General features: G+C 38.7%; 2 protein-coding genes across 2 annotated transcripts in view; both read right to left on the reverse strand.

Moving 5' to 3' along the window:
* The window catches only part of CPE (carboxypeptidase E), a 99,172-nt gene that overhangs the window by 15,020 nt on the left and 63,940 nt on the right, over positions 1 to 20,212 (reverse strand). Inside the window, 5 exon segments of the mRNA XM_036853627.1 lie at positions 1,046 to 1,228; positions 2,433 to 2,550; positions 11,194 to 11,224; positions 11,226 to 11,359; positions 13,040 to 13,236. Of these exon segments, the coding sequence (XP_036709522.1) occupies positions 1,046 to 1,228; positions 2,433 to 2,550; positions 11,194 to 11,224; positions 11,226 to 11,359; positions 13,040 to 13,236 (663 nt within the window).
* LOC118895839 (ubiquitin-conjugating enzyme E2 K-like) lies at positions 14,758 to 17,120 on the reverse strand. Its single transcript, XM_036853403.1, has 2 exons — positions 17,081 to 17,120; positions 14,758 to 15,464 (listed from the first exon to the last, which is right to left on the reverse strand). Exons 1-2 carry the CDS (start codon positions 17,118 to 17,120, stop codon positions 14,758 to 14,760), a joined length of 747 nt encoding a protein of 248 aa, XP_036709298.1.

Below are 20,212 nucleotides of genomic sequence, written 5' to 3' on the forward strand. Positions count from 1 at the left end.
AATAAGCTACAAGGATATATTGTATAGCACAGGGAATACAGCCAATACTTTATAATAACTATAAATAGAGTACCACCTTTAAAAATTGTGAATCACTATGCTGTACACCTGTAACATATACTATTGTACATCAGCTATACCTCAATTTTTTAAAAAAACAGAATAAACATATATCAGAAAGAAAAAATCTGGAAGAATATTTTTCTCAGGGCATAATTCAACCAAAAAAAAAAAAAAAAAGCATATTAAACAAACCAAAATCCTATAATTAGCCACTGCTGCTACCGTCCTAAATTCTCTTTTCACTTCCAGGTAGGCCACAGAAAATTGTTCTTAGGCAGAGGAAAAAAAAATCAGTATCTTTACGTTTCACTCTTCATCCTTGGTAGAGGCAATATTACACAACTATGAGTGATCCAGGTAGCCCGAAAAATGAGAGCTCTTCAAAGTCCATACTAGAACAGATTGCCACATGAGCTGCCTTGGTGTCTAGAGATGCTTCCTCCAGCTGTGCTGAGGTGGGCTTTTTCCCTTTTCAGAGACCCAATTAAAAGGTGAAGTGCTTTCCTGATCTAATAATAGTGTTACTGCAGCAGCAGTGAATACAAATAAACATTCCACACGAAGTGAAATTTTTTAAATAAAACAAACGGTATGTGGACCAAGATACACTAAAGGCCAAAGCCAGCCCTCTAAAATATACATTTACCTACAATCGAAGCATGACTAACATATAACCAGGATGGTATCTTATTCCTTAAGGCCAGAATTTGAAAAGTAGGGTAATTAACAATATTCAATCTATATTTTCCCAGCGGATGTCTTCAGTTCGTTTACTACAGCTCTTCAATTAGCATCTTGATTCTTAAAAATCAACAAAAAACTATACATAGCAATCATTCATACAGAAAGCGGACTAATTTTAATGGATGAACTATAGGTTCAGTCTATTTCTTAATGATTGAAGATTGAAGTTTCCCTAAATGTAAACGGTAATTATTTTTTAAAAGCCACTAATCACATAAAGAGCGAAAGGGAAACTCGCCTCCAGGCACGCTGTACCACGCTGCGCCGTTGGTCGTTCCTTCTACGAAGCTGCTGTCGTCATCATTCTTGCGACACGGGGGCCGATCGGGGTCCGACATAGGGGGGTTGAAGGACGAGTACGCCCGCGCCAAGCTTTGGAAGATGTCATCATCTGGGCAGGAGCTGTATTCATGAGCGCTACCTGGAAAATAAACCCACAAGACTAAAGAAACTGACACAGGCTGAGGAGCATTACGTGTTTTCTGAAGAGTGATTTGGTGTTGATCTCTTGCTGACGTATTTTTTAGCTACATCACTATGGGAAAGGAGTGAAGGTTTACGTACTCAACAATTACACCTTAGTTTTTAGGTGGTATAACGTCCACTCCTAATACTACAAAGCAGAAACTGGGTAGAATGTACATTCTGCTTATGAATTGAAAGCTTCACAAGAAAAGGTGACAAGTTCATAGTAAATTGGACTTGGGAAGACAGCAGGGAGATTTCCATTGTTAACTCCACAGGCACTATGAACTCTCACACATATTTTTCAGTATCTAAATTTACAGTTTTAAAAAATCTCCTATGTGTATTACTGAAATAAATAATATCTATTTTAGTACACAGTATTCTTATTCTGTATTATCAACTATGCCAGTCCTTTAAATTTCCAGCTATTGACAAACCACAAAATCTCCAAATTTTAAGGATGTTTTACCAAAGACTCTTCAAAACTCAGTTTCCAATACCTACAGTTATCCTGTGTTTACAAAGACCTAACTTTTCAAAGGCTCCTGAGAATCCATTCAAAGCAGGAAATTTCCTGGAACAACAAAAATTAGGCTGATAATATCTATGTGGCTAAAGTTTGCTGTGCTTAACTAAAACTAGTTAAAGCTTAACTAAAACTAGTTAAAGGAAACCAAAGCATCACTTCCCCTCCCTGACACCACCAAGAAACAGTTCCAAATGCAGAAGTGTGAGCGCACAAAAAGACACATGCAGAGATGTATATGGGCCCTGATGGAGCGCCAAAAGGCTGCCTCCATTTTTAAGCTATCTTGTACATAAACCTACATAAATTCCATTATTCCTCCATTTTACCAGAGTCTAAGAGTGACCCAAGTTCATGACTTCTGTTTTCTTCCTTTCTCTTCTCTAAGTATTCAGTCAAGATCATGTTTCTCTTCACCTAAACTTTTTTTTAAATTTATAGTCTTTTTCTGCCAGATATATATGCCAATACCACATGAAATAGGGAATATTCCAGTTCAGTAGATGTATTTCTACAGGCAAAATCAGTGAATGACCAGTCCCTTAAAAGAATATTACAGAAATCATCCAATAAACTCTTGTAAACGAACTGTAAACCTTGAACCAATTAGAGAAGCAGGAAGGACACCTACCGCTCCGCGTCTCATCATATGGGTAATTAGCCACGAGGTCTCCTCCATGAAGATTGGCCGATAGCACAAAAGGAATATCCATAATCCAATGAATGACAGCCTTGGTCTCAGGAGCAAGCTGTATTAAAGATTAGAGATTAAAAGGATTCTAAATGTGGCAGTCATTGGTGGGATCACTTGACAGAAAAGACACAGAAAAGGTAAAAACAACAACAAAAACCAAAAACAACAACTGAAAGCTGGTCATATTCCAAGCACTCTGTGATTGTTTTCGTAGAAAAAAAGAAAGGAGCAGCATTCCCCATCTCTATCTTTCTCAGACTTATAAAAAATATTTCGAAAAAAAAAAAAAATATTTCGATTTCCTTGAAAGTTCTACTTAAAAGCTGCCAGCTTTTCTTTCTTTGTAACTTGAAAAATAGCATACAAATCACTTACAAATTTGGGCACAACGCCATCTGATCTTTGTTAATAATAACTAAGGATAAGACAAGGAGAAAAGAAAATAGCTGAGCCACAGAACAGGGTTCTTTCTCTGTGGTGGTGCAACTGAAGAAACATATGGTAGATTTTCCTTCCAATTTTTGCTTACTATTTTTCCAATTCTCTTCAACTGCTTTAAACATTTTTCCTAAGAGAAAAATTAAATTGGGTCTCTTCCAGATTTCACCATCAAATAGTTTACTTTGGGATGATCATCTTAAATTTTAAAACAAAGGCAAAAGTTTCAGGAATTCATGTTGTCTTTTGAATGATTCACAGCCCCTCACACCTTGGAAGCAAAACAAAGGAGGAAAGAAATTTATACCAAAGAATTAAACTGAGCCAAAAGCTTGATACTTTTATGTGATGAGTTTTTAATAGCAACTAGGAAGACTCTCAAACTACCAAGTACCTCTCTGATTAAAAAAAAAAAAAAGCTTTTTACTGGAGATGTGATTCATATTGTTCTTTGGGACAGAATAACTAAAAGCATCAGTAGGTTTTGATGGTTATAATTAGATCTTGTATTTGTATGTCTCTGTTCAGTTTATGAATAGCTCTCACATACACTATTGTATTGAGCTTCACAACACCCCCATTTGATAGGGGATATCCATCCCCATTTTACAGGCGAGAATCTGAGAGTTGGGAGTGTTAATGACGTGTCCAAGTTCAGACATTTAAGATTCAAATCCAGTATATAAACTATAAATCCCACATTATTTTCAGTATGTCAGCTTTAATGTATCAAGACTATCCTATTTTTCATGTAGGCTACTCCTAATTGTGGAAAAGTGTGATTTAGAATAGGACATTGTCTTTATTATTTGTTTGGTTTATCTTATTCTCACTATAAAAAATATGTTCACTGTAAAAAATGTAGAGATAAACACAAAGGAAATTAATATCATTTATATACCATTTTGTATGCTACCTATTTTGCTCAACAGATAACACTTTTTCATGTCACTGAATATCCTGAGTTATTATTTTAATGGCTGAGTAGTATCCAATGTATGGACATACTCTTAAACATGGAACAAATAACAGCTAATACTTATTAAACACTTTCTGTGTGACACACTGAATTTTCACATCCACCCTATGAGATAGGGACTGCACATACCCCCATTTTACTGATGCGTAAAGTGAGACACAGAGAAGTCGGGAAATAGCATGAGGCCACCTCGTTGGGAGTGGTAGGACTGGACTCAAACCCAGCAGTCTGGCTCAGAGCTACTACACGAGCACTAGGGATCTCCATTTGGTGGAAGAGGAGGAGGAAATAGGAAGATGTTGGTCAAAGGGTACAAACTTTCAGTTACAGAACGAATTAGCTCTGGGAATCTAATGTATCCCCAGATGACTTAATAATACTGTATTGTGTTCTTGAAATGTGCTAAGAGCGTCACAAGCGTTCTCACCACAAAAGCAAACAAAAAAAAAAAGATAACTATGTGAGGTGATGGATGTGTTAATTAGCTTGATTGTGGTGACCATTTCACAGCATATACGTATATCAAATCATCACACTGTACATCTTAAATCTATACAATTTTTATGTGTCAATTATACTTCAATAAAGCTGGGGGAGTGGATTGCCAATTGCTGGGTATTGACTTGTTTACTATGAAAAAAAATGCTGTGAACACACTTGTAGCTGCACTCTTTGTGCAGATCCATATTTTTTTAAGGGAAATTTCCCTAGAAATGGAAAGAATTGACCAAAAGCTAAGCACATTTAGAAGAAATTTTTAAATGTATTCCAGACTGCACCCCTGAAAGATACAACAATATACCCAGCAACAGTATAATAAACCTGTCATTTGTAATTACTCTTACCAACATGGGATATGTGTTTTTTAAGTCTGTCACTTTGATACATGACAAATAGAATTTTTAAAATTTTCATTCTTTGATTAATAAAACTAGAGCAGTTTTTTATATGTTTAGTGACCATTTAGGTTTATTCTTTGGTGACATGTTTATACATGGTTTAACTGATTTTTCTATTGAAATGTATATTTTCTTATTAATTTGCAAGAGTTGTTTATTTATTAAAAGCATTAACCCTCTATCTACTACATATTATAGATATTTTCTAAGTTTCTTATTTGCCTTTCAAATTTAAGAATAATAATAATTAAAATATAAAACATTAGGATATTTATGTTGTCAAATCTACTGATCTTTTTTTATGGTCTTGTCCTTTGCTTTTATATTTCATTCCTTTATTCAATAACTATTAAGTGGCCACCATATGCCAGTTTTCTATACTGGGATTTAGAAAGTTCTATCACACTCCAAAAATGACAAATTTACCAAAGTTTTCTTTTACTAGGTTCATACTTTTTATATTTAAGTCATAATACATCTAGATTTTATTTTGATCTATGCTAATATTTGTGAGATGGAGTTGTCTCAATTCCATTTATTGAATAATCTATTCTTTCCATAATAATCTGAAACACTCCCTTATCATAAACTAAATTCTTATACACACTTAAATTTGTTTCTAAAGTTTAAATTAATTTAAATCAAATCCAGTTTAAATTTTAATTTAAATCAACTTTAAAATAACTAATATAGGACAATTTAATCAAAAAATCTATAACGTTTATGCTTTTTTGCAACGAATTTACGGTTTATTAGGCTCGATTGCTCAAGAATGGCATTAATATTATATGATATGGGTTTATCACACATTCTTCTATAATATTCTGTTCAGAAGTGTTTCTTTTACTGCTGAATTTCTTGTCAGTCCTCTTGTTTGTACATCTGCCCCATTTTCCCTATTTATTCAAAACCCAGTGATTGGCTCTGACAAATATTTCACTGAGTTCAGACGAGACAGAAATCTCTGTGGTTTGGAGAATCACTGAGGATTTCAGGAAGGAGGTGGAACTTCACAATGTCTCGGGGGAAAAATAAGGTAGATTTGGATAAGGAAGCAAGCAAATACTCCCTGGAGCGAAGGATAGGTTTGAGTGTGAGCTCAGGAGGCAACGCCATTCTGTGGCGGACTGTACTCTTGTATTTATTATTCACCTGAAAGGATTCAAAATGGCATGTTTCCATATATTTATATGTTGATTCATGTGTAAGAAATAATTTTGAAGGACACATAACAAAATGTGAATGGTGGTCATTTAAGAATGTTGGGTAATGGGTTATTTTTCTGCTTATTTATATTTGCTTTATCTTTTTGTTTATAATAAAATATTAATTTTTTAATAAAAAAGTTTTTAAAGAAAATGTTTTTTGAAACAAATTTAAAGATACAGTCCTGAAATGAAACACTGACACATGCTACAACATAAATGATCCTTGAAAACATGCTCAGTGAAACAAGCCAGGCACAAAAGACCACATATTATACAATTCCACTCATATGAAGTGGCCAGAACAAGGAAATCCATAGAAACAGAAAGCAGATTAGTGGTTTAAGCTGGAGTGGGGGTAGAGGGATAGGGGGGTGATAGCTAAAGGGTATGGGGTTTCTTTCTGAGATGATAAAAAAATTCCGAAACTGTGTGGTATTGGTTGCTCATTACCTGTGAATGTACTAAAAACCACTGAATTGTACACTTCACATGGGTGAGTTCTATGGTATATAAGTCATATCTCAACAAAGCTGTTTTTTTAAAAGAGAAAAAGAAAAAAAAAGATACAGTCCTGAATACACAAAGTCATATGTGGCTATTAGGTTTAGCGTATTGTTAGTTCCTATACATACACTATTGCTAATATTCATGTTACTAGATGTTCAAAAGCAAGAAAGCAAACTCCACAATTTGATAAGTTGAACTCCATTTCTCTTTGACTATTAATAGAGTCTTTTAGGCTGACTAAATGCTGAAATCTCCTGGGTACTGTAATCACATATTTAACTAATCCATAGAGAAGGCTTAGGAGCACCTCTTAGATGGAGCCCTTAACAGAATCCAGAGCCAATTATGACCTATCTTTAAAACTTCCATTTAAAGACTGTAAATATAGTTCAAATGTTATGCTCTATAAGTAGATAGCTTTGGCTCTTAAAATATATCAAAGCTATATTTATTCCATTTTCTTCACCACTCTAGCCATTAAAGACAAGTATTTAATATAATTATTTGATTTAATCACTCTGTTTCCATGCAGTCCAAGCCAAAGCTCATGTACCAAGCCCAGATAATGGTGGAAGTGACCAGGCTGAAGAGCTGGAGAGCAGATGAGAAATGACTTAGCAGGAAGAACTCCGGGGAGCAGGAGAGACCTTGCATGCAGAGAGGTTTGGAAGAGCAAGGAGAGCCTCTGGAGGGCTTGGTAAAAATGCAAATTCCTTCCTATCACTCATTCCCATAGCATATACACCCCAGACTTCTTGATTCAGCAATCACAGGAATCTGCAGTTTTTAAAATTGACGTATAGTTGATGTGCAATATTATGTAAGTTGCAGTGTACAACATAGTGATTCACAATTTTTAAAGGTTATACTCCATTTGTAGTTATTATAAAATATTGGCTATATTGCCTGTGCTGTACAATATATCCTTGTAGTTTACTTATTTATACATAGTAGTTTGTACCTCTTAATCCACGACCCTTATCTTGCCCCTCCCCCTTCCCTGTAACCACCAGTTTGTTCTCTATATCTGTGAGTCTGCTTCTTTTTTGTTATATTCACTAGACTGTTCTTTTTTTAGATTTCACCTATAAGTGATATCATACAGTATTTATCTTTCTCTTGTCTGACTTATACTTATTTCACTTAGCCTAATGCCCTCCAAGTCTATCCATGTAGTTGCAAATGGCAAAATTTCATTCTTTTATGGCTGAGTAATATTCCATTGTATATATGTACCACATCTTCTTTATCCATTCCTCTGTTGAGGACACTTAGGTTGCTTCCATATCTTGGCTGTTGTAAATAAGCAATCTGTATATTTAACCCCTGATTCCTACAACCATAGAGATTTTAAAACCACTCTAAGGAAACAGGGAACAGATTGGTGGGTGCCAGAGGCAGGAGGCTGGGGGTGGATGAAATAGGTAAAGGGAGTCAAAAGTACAGACTTCCAGTTAAACAATAAATAAGTCCTAGGCATGTCATGTACAGCATGGAGACCATAGTTAATAATACCATACTGTATATTTGAAAGTTGCTAAGAGAGAAGATCTTAAAAGTTCTCCCTGCAAGAAAAAAAATGTGTAACTGTGTATGGTGATGGATGTTAACTAGACTTATTATGGTGATCATTTCACAATATATAAAATATCAAATCATTATGTTGTACACCTCAAATTAAATAATGTTATACATTAATTATATCTCAGTAAATACATACACACACACACACACACACACACACACACACACATACCTACATACACACACACCACTACAAGGCCAAGAAGGGGAAGTGAGAAAGGCGTGATGTGTAATAACATTAATGAAATGCCTACTATGTATCTTGTACTGGGCTGGGTCCAAACACTGTCTCTGTCTAATTGAGAAAGATGGAAAAAGGAGATGAGCCAGACATGGGCAATATCATCCCGTGATTTAAGCAGGTTTACTGAAGATTTAGTAAAATGTAAACAAATCTTGCTTCTGTTCCAGAAAGGAGACTAAAATTTAATTTTTATGCATTTTTCTTTATTTTACCTTTACCCAGAAGAAGTATTGGCATTGAGACTTTTTAAAATAAAAGCTCTAATTTTCTAAAAGTGCCTTAAACAAGCATCTTTTTTAAAAAGTATTGCTTAAACTAGGTATATGAAAACATCTAATATAAACATTATACAAGTCCCATTGAGGAAGAGGAAGGCAGTGCTGGCTGAAAATGAAGGCACTTACATGAAAGCTGCTAATCTCATATCCTGTCAACATGAGTTTATTTCACAATTCTTCTATGATAGGTGACAGGAATTCTTTCTCTCATTTCTTAGTTTTAACAGACAGCATGGGCAAGGGGGAAAGTTTGGGCTGATATCCACACTGGGCTTCCAGAACAGTTTTTCATTTCTGTCTTAGGCCTCATAGGTCATCACACAAGACTACCCTCTTTTCCCCTCTAATTACCCCTGCCCTTTGCTTTTCCAGCTCTCCCTTCTCCAGGGAAAGATGGTTTAGGGGCTGAGAAACTGCGAATCTGTGACTCAGAAACAGGAGTGTTTAAGTGAGTCACTTATCAAGTTCTGCCAAAATCCTCAGCCCCTGGCAGCCCTTTTCACAGACCAGTCCCCACTTGTAGGCTCAGCCCAGGTTTCTGGGATGAACTCTAAATATAGGCAGGAGAATTTGAAGAATTTTAGACCAATAAGCTGAGATTCCCTCTCTCCTGGACCCTCTACCCAGTGTCCCAGCCACGTGCTGAGTGCGTATCTGGAACTCCAGCAGCTGGTGTTGCGATCTGCTTGCCAGGCTGGACTGCACTCATTCATAATAGGCTTCAAGCCTACTATGATTCAGACTCAAATAGGAATTCTAATTCCTGTAATCAAGGGACTGAAATCTAGAATCAAAAAGAAAAACAGCTGTGTAAACAAATAATAATATAACATCTATAAAGTTCTATGTAACTATAAGCACCAGACTGGAAATATACCCAAAGAACATAAAGGCATGCTCAACAGGATCTGTCTGGAGGAGGAGAGGAAGGCTTCACAGAGGAGGTGACATGGAAGGAGAGGGAAGAGCACTGTGAACATAAAGTTAGTAGAAGACAGTATGCTTAGGGAATACATGGCATGGCAAAGCCAGATTAAAGAGTGGCTGAGCTGGCAGCTGCCAGGGGCCAAGGGAAACTTGAATGGCCCTGGAGCTGTAATAAAATGGAGACACCGTCTTTTCCAAGCTCTCACTTAGGAAAGATACTGGAAGAAGCTGATAAGCCAGAGTTGAACTGCCTGGAAAGACACAAGGCGCAGTGGGGGCTGCCCCCAGCAGTCCTTGCCGTTCCTCCGTGATGGGCTCGTCTCCCCTCTGTGGAACTGAAAATGGTGTTCCAACGGTATGAGCTTCAAACCCAGTGTTTAGTGGGTGTGTGCGTCCATCTGACCTTGTGGTCCATAACAGAGCACTGAGCAATGATGCTGACACAGCAGTAACGATTCCAGGTCCTGGCCTCCAGCACCGCACATGTACTGGCTCATCCAATCCTCATAACCTCACTATGGGCTGGATGCTATAGTCACGTCACACATTCGTATGAAGGAAGGAAGCACACAGTGGTTACAGAACTTTGCAAAACTCACACAGCAAGGACGAAACGCAGAAGTAGAAGCAAGGTGGCTGCCTCCATAGCCTCACACTAGACCATCACACTATTCTGACATTTTTTAGTCTGTTCCTTTATGCTCTGGGCAGTGGAGACCCCGACAAGTTAGGGGTTTTCAGCATAGAGCAATAATTGTGTATGAAGATCACTCTGGAGGAATTTGAGAAGACTGAATGGAGGCTGGGAGAGGCTGAACCCAAACCAGAATGGGGATCCCTTCCTCGTCAGAGCAGCCCACAGGGCCTGAGTTGGCAGAGGAAGGAGAGGCTGAAGGGGTGTCAGGAGGCCAATCGCCAAGATCTGGTTACAGGGTGGTGAGTGGTGACAGAGATGGAAAAATCAAGGCTTTGATGATCAAGTAAATGAGAGAATAGTGTTTTCTTAGGGAATGATTTATTTCTGGTCATGCTGAGCTTGAGGCCCCAGATGTCACCAGATAAAGGGACTCAGTGAGCAAGCAAAAGAGATCTGGGAGAATCTGTAAAATGGACAACACTGAAGGTCCAGGAGAGGATGGAAACCCAAGGAGACACAGGAGGGTAGCAGATGGGACCCTGAAGGCCAGCGTTTAGGCCAAGGCAGAAGAAGCAGGGAAAGAAACTGAGGAGTGGTTTGAAAGGCACTAGAAGAGGTAGGAGAAAGTGCAGTTGTGCAAGGCAGAAGAGGAGAAAGTTCTGGAAAATAAGAAAAAGTCACAAGTGTGGAATGCTGTAGGAGTTGCTAATCAGATGTGCTGATAAAGGGCCTCTGAACAGGCCAAAAAGACTTTCTAGACAACTGGGTTCTCCCTCCTGCCCCTGTCCCTACCTCCCACTCCCTAAAGCCCTGACCAATTCTAGGGGCAGGACTAGTTTCCAGGCCCCAGGCATCCCAGCCTTGACTTTCACATCCGTAGTGAACTATCCCATACAAGCTTTCACAACACTCCTGCGTCCTTCATTGTGATGAAGATAATAGACATCTTTCCTTAGGCTGGAGGACAGAACCCAGGAAAACCATACATGTTCTCTACCTTTGTGTTTTGATCCACAATTTTCTCAGATTTTCAACAGATGATTATTTGGACCACCTTCTTTCTCATTAACATAAACTATTCTGTCCAGGTCAGGAAAGTTCCGGTTCAGATCTATTCCCTGGGCATTGCTTCGACCCACGAACCAGTCCTTCAGCTCACCAGGCTGAAAAAAAAAAAAATCAGAGGAAAATCATCAGTTATTTATTATTATTGTTACCATCTATTTAAGGTCTTCATTAATGGTTTTTAAAATAATTTATTAAGATTATTCATTTCAACAATATCCTCCTACAACGTGGCATTTCACTATCTTACTGATGTTACACATGAAAGTATCAGGTTTAAAGTAATATATTATGGATATTTTGAAAATATTCTCAACGAACAATATTTTAAATGTCAATAATAATTATATTTAAAAGATATTCAACATCAAACTGCAAAAAAAGTCCACGTGTGTTAGCTAGTAGTAGATGGCATGTCTCACAGCATGCCACTCTGTACTTGGTTTAAGTAAAATACTCACTGCCTCCAAAAACCACAGCAACTACTTTTAAATATTCAAAAGAATAAATTACTAAAGAAGGTTAGAGGCTTAAAATGAGTTTAACATGAATTGTTTACATATTAATAATATACCTCTCTCTTACAGTCTTCATGAAAAAATATGAGCTCTAGAACTTCTGCTTCAACTTTGTAAGCTGAAAAATTTCTGTTCAATTTTAAACCTTTCATTTCACTAATGATATAATCTGGAAATTTAATAAATTTCCAGAATATTCAGTTATATTCCATAATGTAGATTTTCTTGTTTTACTATTAAATTATACTAGATCGCTAATATAGAGATAATGCCTGTATTCTTAAAGTCATGTAAACTCAGATACCTTAGACTGTGAGGAATCAAAACCTGTAAGACAGAAAATAGCAATGACAGTTTTTTGTCTATCCTGTCTTACAGTTCTGAATATCACCTTAAAATAGTCAATAATTTAATTCTCTATGTTACTAGAATTTTTCTCTCATAACTTTAGAAATTATATCAATATTATACTTACAGAAATTCACTGTGTTTCTTACAAGGTCAATCAGGTCGCTTGATCTTTTATTTTTAAGGTACAAAACAACTTCTTAACTATAGATTAACATACTAAATATTTGCTTTAATATGTTCCCGTAAAATAAGAAAATTATTTCAAACTGTAGAAAATAAAATGTCCTCCACCCCTGTCTAAACAAAACAGGGAGCACACTTAACTGTGAAAACATAATTACTTCCCAGCTTCTCTAACAGTTAAAATGTATTAAATTAATTTTGATTTATAGGTAGGAGGGTTTTGTTTTTGTTTGTTTGTTTGTTTGTTTTTTACTTTACACATCGCATATAGATAAGGATTAAACATCAGTGAAACACTGGCCAAAAATCCTCATTCCTTGATTTCAGTAGAGGGCGCTATGATGTCGCCTCATTCAGAGACAGCAATGGCCTCACTCTTCAATACATGGCAGTAGTTTTCAAACTTCTAGATTTTTAGGAAGAAACTTACCTAGTCACACACATGAATGAATAAATATGATTCATTTAACAACAAAAACAAAACATTAATTTAATACTGACTAACAAAATTTCTCATTCTCAATCTCTGCTAAAGAAACCCTCGCCCACCATCCTTTACCTTCTGCACTTTTTCCCTACCAGCAAATTAAACACCATATCATTTATACCCGCCCCTGCACTATCTGTAAGCTTCATGTGAGCATATATTCCTTATATATGAGCATATATGTACAAACCACTAAAAAAAAAGCAAGCATGCCCTGTTGTGAGCTGGCCCACACCCACCTGAGATGCTGCCTTCTCAAAGCCATCAGGGTTGAGGGAGGGCATGATGTGGATCCGGGTGTTGTGGATCAGCTGGACGATTGTCTCATTCCCCTTTTGGTATTCGTTGCACAGGTGCTGGGCCAGGAAAACCAGCAGTTCCCGTCCAACAGCCTCATTGCCATGCATATTCCCAATGTATTTAAATTCAGGCTCACCTAAAAGCACAAAAATAGATAGTATGGAGACTTTTTCTACCGCACCAAAGAGAAGGCAAATGACATACAGTGTAAAAAATATTGTATAGTTACTAATTTATTACACACAGCTGATAACTTCTTTGCCCTCCACAGTTGACGCCTAAGAAATCTGCCCTAAAAATAAAATACTCCAAATGCCCCTTCTGTCCTTCTAGTTCTCTCTCCCCAGCTTCCCACTTGTTATGCAGTGAATTGTGCCCCCCAAAATCATAGGTTGAAGCCCTAAGTTCCAATGTGACTGTATTTGGAGATAAGACCTTTAAGGAGGTAATTAAGGTTAAATGAGGTCATAATCCAGAAGGATTGTTGTCCTTATAAGAAGAGGAAGAGACACCAAAGATTCTCTCTCCACATGCATTAATAAAAGGCCATGTGAGGACTCCTCAGGCAGGCAGCCGCCTGCAAGTCAGGAAGAGGCCTCATCAGAAACTAACACTGCAGGTGCCTTGACCTTGGACTTCCAGCTTCCAGAACTGTGAGAAAATAAGTGTCTGTTGTGGTATTTTGTTATGGCAGCCCAAGCAGACAAATATACACCCCCCCCCAATAACTAATAATAGTACATCGTGTGCGTCCTACCATTAAACAGTGAACTTTCATGTTTTCTTATTTAGTCCCCACCAAACAGCTAAAAATAGGTATTATTACCCATCTCTGTTTTAAGGTGAGCAAACTAAAGTTCTGACTGCTTGAGAGGCCTGACTTCAGTTACACAGCCAATGAACCCAGGATTCAAATGCTGGTCTTCTGATTTAGTTAAAAATCTACTTTTTTTAAAATTCTTTTTTAAACCATAGTGACTAAAAGCATTAACTTCTAGAGCCAGACTGGGTGGTTTCAAATCCTGGCACCAATTCTTACTGGCTGGCCTCAAGAAGTTACTTCAGCTCTCTGCGGCTCTGTTTCCCCATTTATAAATGAGATCCTAGATTCTACCTCATAAGGTTATTACAAAGTTAAATAATGCGTGTCAGTGCTTAGAACAGTGCCTGGCAAAAAAACAAGTGCTATGTGTTTGCTATTATTTTTTTAATATTATTATTATTACATCACATTGTCTTGTCATTGTAAGGTGCTTTACCATACATAATCTAGTTTTCTCTTTATAACAGCCCACTAAAATACAGAAGACAGATAGTTTTATTATCATTATTGTAGAAATGCAGCCAAAGAGGATAAATTTTGCTCAAGGCCCCAGAATTCAAACATAAATCATGCTGCCTATTCCATTGCATTTTAGGAGGAGTAATAAAATTGCAGAGCATGGCAGCAAAATGATCTTTTTTTTTTTTAATTTACAGAGACGTTTAGTTAGCTTTATTTACAGAGCAGAGATTTTTTTCAGTCTCCAATGGTGCCTAGATAACATCATTAGGCAAGAATGCCAGTTTAGAAGAAATCTACGCAGAATCCTAAAAATAGCAGATGTTGATGCTCCTCAGGCAGGGGCAAGTTTGACTATATCAGCAGCTCTATGTCTCAGAAGCAATTCTGAGAATTGCTCAGAAGCAATTCTGTTGCAGTCTCTACATCCCAAGATTTTGAAGACAAGGCCACTATTACTGCATTCCTATCAAAGCCCATAGCACATAGGTTTTCTATTTTTTTGGTGTATTCTGGACTAGAAACTGGTACTCCAGCATACACATGTGCCCGAAGTCGAGCTGTCTGTTTGAACATTTCGGGATTTTGTTTGTACTGATTTGCTACTACTGCATCTTGTGGATCATCTGGCTCTGCAGCTGCCAGTAATGCTTGCAATGACAATAATACCGTGCGGAGAGTCATTGCTGCTGCCCATTGATCTTTCAGGATATCCAAACAAATAGCCCCTGTGACAGAACTAATATTAGGATGCCATATTTTAGTGATAAACCGGACCTTAGGGGGATTAAATGGATATGTTGCTGGTATTGTAATCTCTAGTTGATATCTTCCTTCTTCATATGGTGTGTCTGGAGGTCCTATTTCTCCTCTTAATTCTGTAAAATTCTCATCTACAAGATCTACTTTAATTTGATTTTTGCACCGCGATGTTGGCCATGTCTCCGCCCGCAGCTGATTCGTACCCGCCTCCTCCGCCACCGCTACGACCCCCGCCACCTCTTCCTCCACTGCCTCCTCCCTCGGCGATTCACACCCGAGCACACGAACGCTGCCAATACCACCCCTGCCGCCGCGCTCTCCTGAGTGTGGAATCACCTCCGCGCCCGGCCACCAAAATCCAAAATAATCTTAATTAATCCTATTGTTCTGCTCCTTTCTGCTTCATCCATCCAACAGGACCAATTCCTGCAGTGAACAAGATCCTCCCATTTACAAAATCACTTAGGACTGCTCACCCCTGGTTAAAAAAAAGAAGTTGGAATGATCCTTCTCTTAGAAATATGTTATCTAAATATTCTTTGCATGAGATTCCTGGGTGTGTGATTTGAGTGACCGCCAGCTGCAGAAACCATGTCCTGTGTGACCTCTCGGCCTGAGCTGAAGCTAATCTTAATCTAAGGATCAGGTGGGAGCAGGGTCAGGGCTGTATTTATATGTCCCTCATTTTTCACTTGGAGGGAAAGAAAGCCTCACTTAAACCACCTCCAGGGACACGCGCCGAAGGTATGCATGTGGGAAGAGATGTTTTCTTTGCTTCTGATTTCAAGTCATCATCATCTTCCTCCTTTCTGTCAAACTCACCCCCTCAGTGTGTGTGTTAGTGGGATTGAGGCACAGGGGAAACTGCACCAGTCCACTACGGAAGAAAACAAGAGACCAGGAAGCCAGGGGGTTCTCAGAAGCCTGCCTCCCAAAGTTATTAGAGAAGATTGCGGTGTTGGAGGCTTTCTGGTCCTGCCGCTTTACCCCAACACAACTTTGGAGCTTTGGTCACTCAGAAGAGCTTGGCCCACAACTCATAATGAGTACGTGAGCACACTGAAATTTTCTATTATTCCTCTGGATTAAAAAACTAAAATTCTTTAATCACTTGAAGGAGAAATGGCAAACTCATAGTCACTTAGCCAAACTTAGCATCCCAGTGTTTTGTTTGGCTATCAGAGCCTATCTTGTGTTTGAATTTGAATGCTTGGGATAGAGCGTGCTTTTTCCAGTCTGCCACAGGCCGCACCACTCCATATCACTGCTTTATTTATTTATGTTTCCAGAGTCAGAAAATGTCCAATGTGGTTTTGCTTCCTGCTCTGTAGGAAGTCTCAGGAACCAATCTCCCCAATATGTCTATCATATTTGTAAGGAGGTAGTAATGACACTAGCAATGCTTTAGGTTGACATAAAGATAGACTCTAAAGGTCATTTCATAGAAGATATTAACGTATGGAAATAAAGTGCAAGGCATATATGAGTTAGCAAAAGAAAAGGAAAGTATATTTTTATACACTTCCTCTGTCTTCAGGAATAAATTAGATCGCTAGATAATACTGTCACCAGAATACAGAAGGGCTGTGATCTTTTAAGGCGACTGACATGTCTTGTGAGTTGGGGAAGAGGCACAGTTTAAATACAGCCTTTGCTGAATGTATGCAAAGCCCAGTGTCAGACACTACAGGGACCCCCAAAGCAAGTAAGGCAGCATTCCTGAACTCAAGGAACGCAGGGTCTGGAGGAGGGCACTGACATGCGAACAGTGTTTAGGAGGGAGGCAACGATGCAGGAATTTTGGATCCAAAACCAACCAGCTTCAAGGCTCCAAAATGAAATGTTACCACCACTTCTCTGGCCTCTCTCTGGCCCTTTTTCCTCCCAAAGCCAGAGCTATCTTTTCAAAATACAGTCCTCATCCAGTTCCCTCTACCTGAAAATCCATCAGCTAACTTCCCACTGGCCTTCACCATAAACACCAAAGTTCTCCATAGTGTTAGAGCAGGCAGGTAGCTAGGTGTGAGCAGAGAAAGGGGGGCAGGGGCCAGGTGGCAGGAAACCACGCCTCTTGTAAACAGTGGGGGTTCACGGGCAGATAAAGAAAAGCAGGAACTCCCAGACTGAAAGGAAACCACACATTTTGGGGTGATAAGTGTCCTGGAGACAGACAAAGAAAGGTGGGAAAAGGCAGGAATCTCCAGTGTCTGCATGTAACCTGTTGCTCATTATGCTCTCCTTACAATAAAATTAGCCTTGCAGATAAGAAATTCCCATCATGCACCAAAGCTAAGACACTTTCAATCAAAGCTAAACAAGGACAGAAATCCCTCCTCCCCTTGGGAAGGTGGAGCTGGGATGAAAATCAGGGAATAGGACCCCCAAACCTGTCCTTCCCCAGTGAAATCCCACCCCTTCATTTGGATGGCCCTCATAACCGGCTTGCCAAAGAAACCCAGGGCTGCTCCTCACCTGTCTGCCCACTCTCCCTCTGAGAGCATATTCTTGCTTAAATAAATTCTCACTTTCTTAGCCTCCCTGTCTCCTTTCTGAATTCTTTCTGCGAGGAGACAAGAACCTTACTTTCACAAGAACAATAGGATCTCTAACCCCCAAGGGGCCTGGCCTGAGGACCTCTCATCTCCTGAGGCACCATCTCCTCTCCCGTCTTCCAGCCACACCTCCTTCAGCACAGGGCTCTTCTGTGATGCTGTCTGCTCCTCACATACATTTTGCCCTCTCATCCCTCTGATCATGGATAACTCTAGTTTCCTTAGAGTATCTTTCATCCAAGTTCAGTTCCTTTGTTATTTTTAATACCTCAGTTGGAAAATGTACATTAGTCAGTGTGATTATGTGTTTAATCCCCATTCCACACTGTACGTAGTGGGATGGTGTCTATGTCAGCTCACGCGTGCATCACCCGTGCCTGGCATAGAGTCTGAGACACAGTGAGAGCACAGATATATCAGTTAAATAAATTCATGACTAAATGAATAGAGGAATGGTCTTTTTCTAAATCCCATGCTCCCAGCAGCATGGCTGAGAGTAGAGCTTACCCTTGAGATGCTCCTTTCTGGAACAGTGAAGGAAATAACTGAATAACTGAAGGGGGCCTGAGGCAGTGTCAGGGAGGCTGCGCCCCGAGTTCTCAATGCTTGTTGCCCCATCCCGTATTCTCAGACAGGAATGGAAATTCTTCTTCGGGGAGGAAGGCAGCAGTGCTGTGGATAGCTGATTTCCCAAAAAGATTAATCTCCATGGTCACAGAGAACCATAAAGCTCTCCAGGCAAGCAGTTCCCTAAGGCTGTTTTTGTTGTAAGGTCTAAACAAAGGGTTCTGACAAGACTTTGCCTTCATAATCTTTAATCCAGAAATAGAGATAAAATGGAAGATTTTGGAATAAGCCTCTCGGTGTCAATTTACTTTCAATTTGTTTAACAAAGGGGTGACAGCTTTTCCTGAGCACTTAATTTTCTTTTCTGTGGCTATAAAGATAGAGTTTACAACAGGATGACATATGCATTCCTGTTTATAGTGTCTGTGTGGACCAGATGCCAGGTTTAAGCGAGACGTCATTCCTTGTGTTTATAACTGGTGACGCATGTGTACCCTGGCACTGGCTCATCTCTCTCCTGGCAACGGGAGGAAAAGGCAGCAGGCACTCTTCCCAGTACACTGGGGGACAGTTGTTTTTACCTTCATCTTACTTTCTTCACTATCTTTTTACGAAGTAGTTATCCTGTTCCTAAGGAATCACACTTGCACAGCCTGCATCACATTGGCTCAGGAAGTACAGTTTCCCTGTTGCACCAATTTTCCAGTTTTGTGTAACTATCAGTTTTCCAGTCACTTCACATGGCATATAGTCATCAATCAAGCTAGCATTAAAAGACAATCAACTCACAAACCACATTCAGCCTGGCTGGGCTGCGTTTCTATCTTTCTCATCTGTGTCGTAGAACAATTAATGTACCTGAGTGGATCTGTATTTTCATCAGAACAAGATAAGGATAACTTATAAGATTTTTTTAACATAAGATCCAAACTTTTATTGAAGTCAAAAATAATAAATCCCCACCTGGAGCAAGCAAATAATTTTAAATTCCATACTTGTTGTAACTCTTAATTTGCCCCAGTTGTATATTGATGTGATTTGAAATAATTAAATCAGTAAGGAGGGAGATGGGGAGGGGGAAGAAGGGAGGGAGGAAGGAAGGAAGGAAGGGAGGGAGGGAGGGAGGGAGGGAGGGAGGAAGGAAGGAAAGGAATTTCTATTGCTTTAAAAATAAAACATAAGTATTTTACACCCCAGAACCCCACACCCTTAGGCTCAGCATTTGAGGCAAGTCTGCAGCTGACAGCAGACTGGCAAAGCCCCCAAATGGGAGAATTAATGGTCTCAAGGTGACCAGAGAGACTCTGAAGCAGAATCCATACTCAATAGGCTGATCCTGAAAAAAATGATCAAATAAAGGGGCAAAAGTAAAAAAATACTGTCTGCCTTTCCCACAAAAAGCAAAATTTACTTTCACCTCCTTATTTGACCCAATTAGTCTCTCTAATATTTTCTCCTCCTCGAAATAGCTAACAGACAGGCTGACTATTGGGTAGAGTAATTGATCAGATAAATTTAAGGTCCCTTTCAAATCTCAGAGTCAATTATTCAATGACCTTATATGGGAAGAAAACTGCAGAGGGAAAATATCTAATGGAAAATGAGATAAATGTGAAAGTGGGTGGTAAATTGTGAAGTTCTATCTAAGAGGTGTAGTGTCATTATTTAGAAAATATAAGTAGATTAAGGGTATTTTAAGAAAGAACTTGATCATAGTAACAGAACCCTTCTTCTTTCATCCTGTAAATAGAGATGAAACTCACACTGAGATGAATCCTCCAACATCAAATTATTGCCAAAATATAAGTTCACTAACTCATTCGAAGTGTATATACTTAACTCACTGATTACATAATTCTTAGAGCTAGGGACAATTTCAAAATATATGTTCCAGGCACAAGTAATATACTAAACACATTGCTGAACAACTATAGCATCCAAAAACAAAA

This window comes from Balaenoptera musculus, chromosome 5, assembly GCF_009873245.2.
Source record: "Balaenoptera musculus isolate JJ_BM4_2016_0621 chromosome 5, mBalMus1.pri.v3, whole genome shotgun sequence".
NCBI lineage: Eukaryota > Metazoa > Chordata > Mammalia > Artiodactyla > Balaenopteridae > Balaenoptera > Balaenoptera musculus.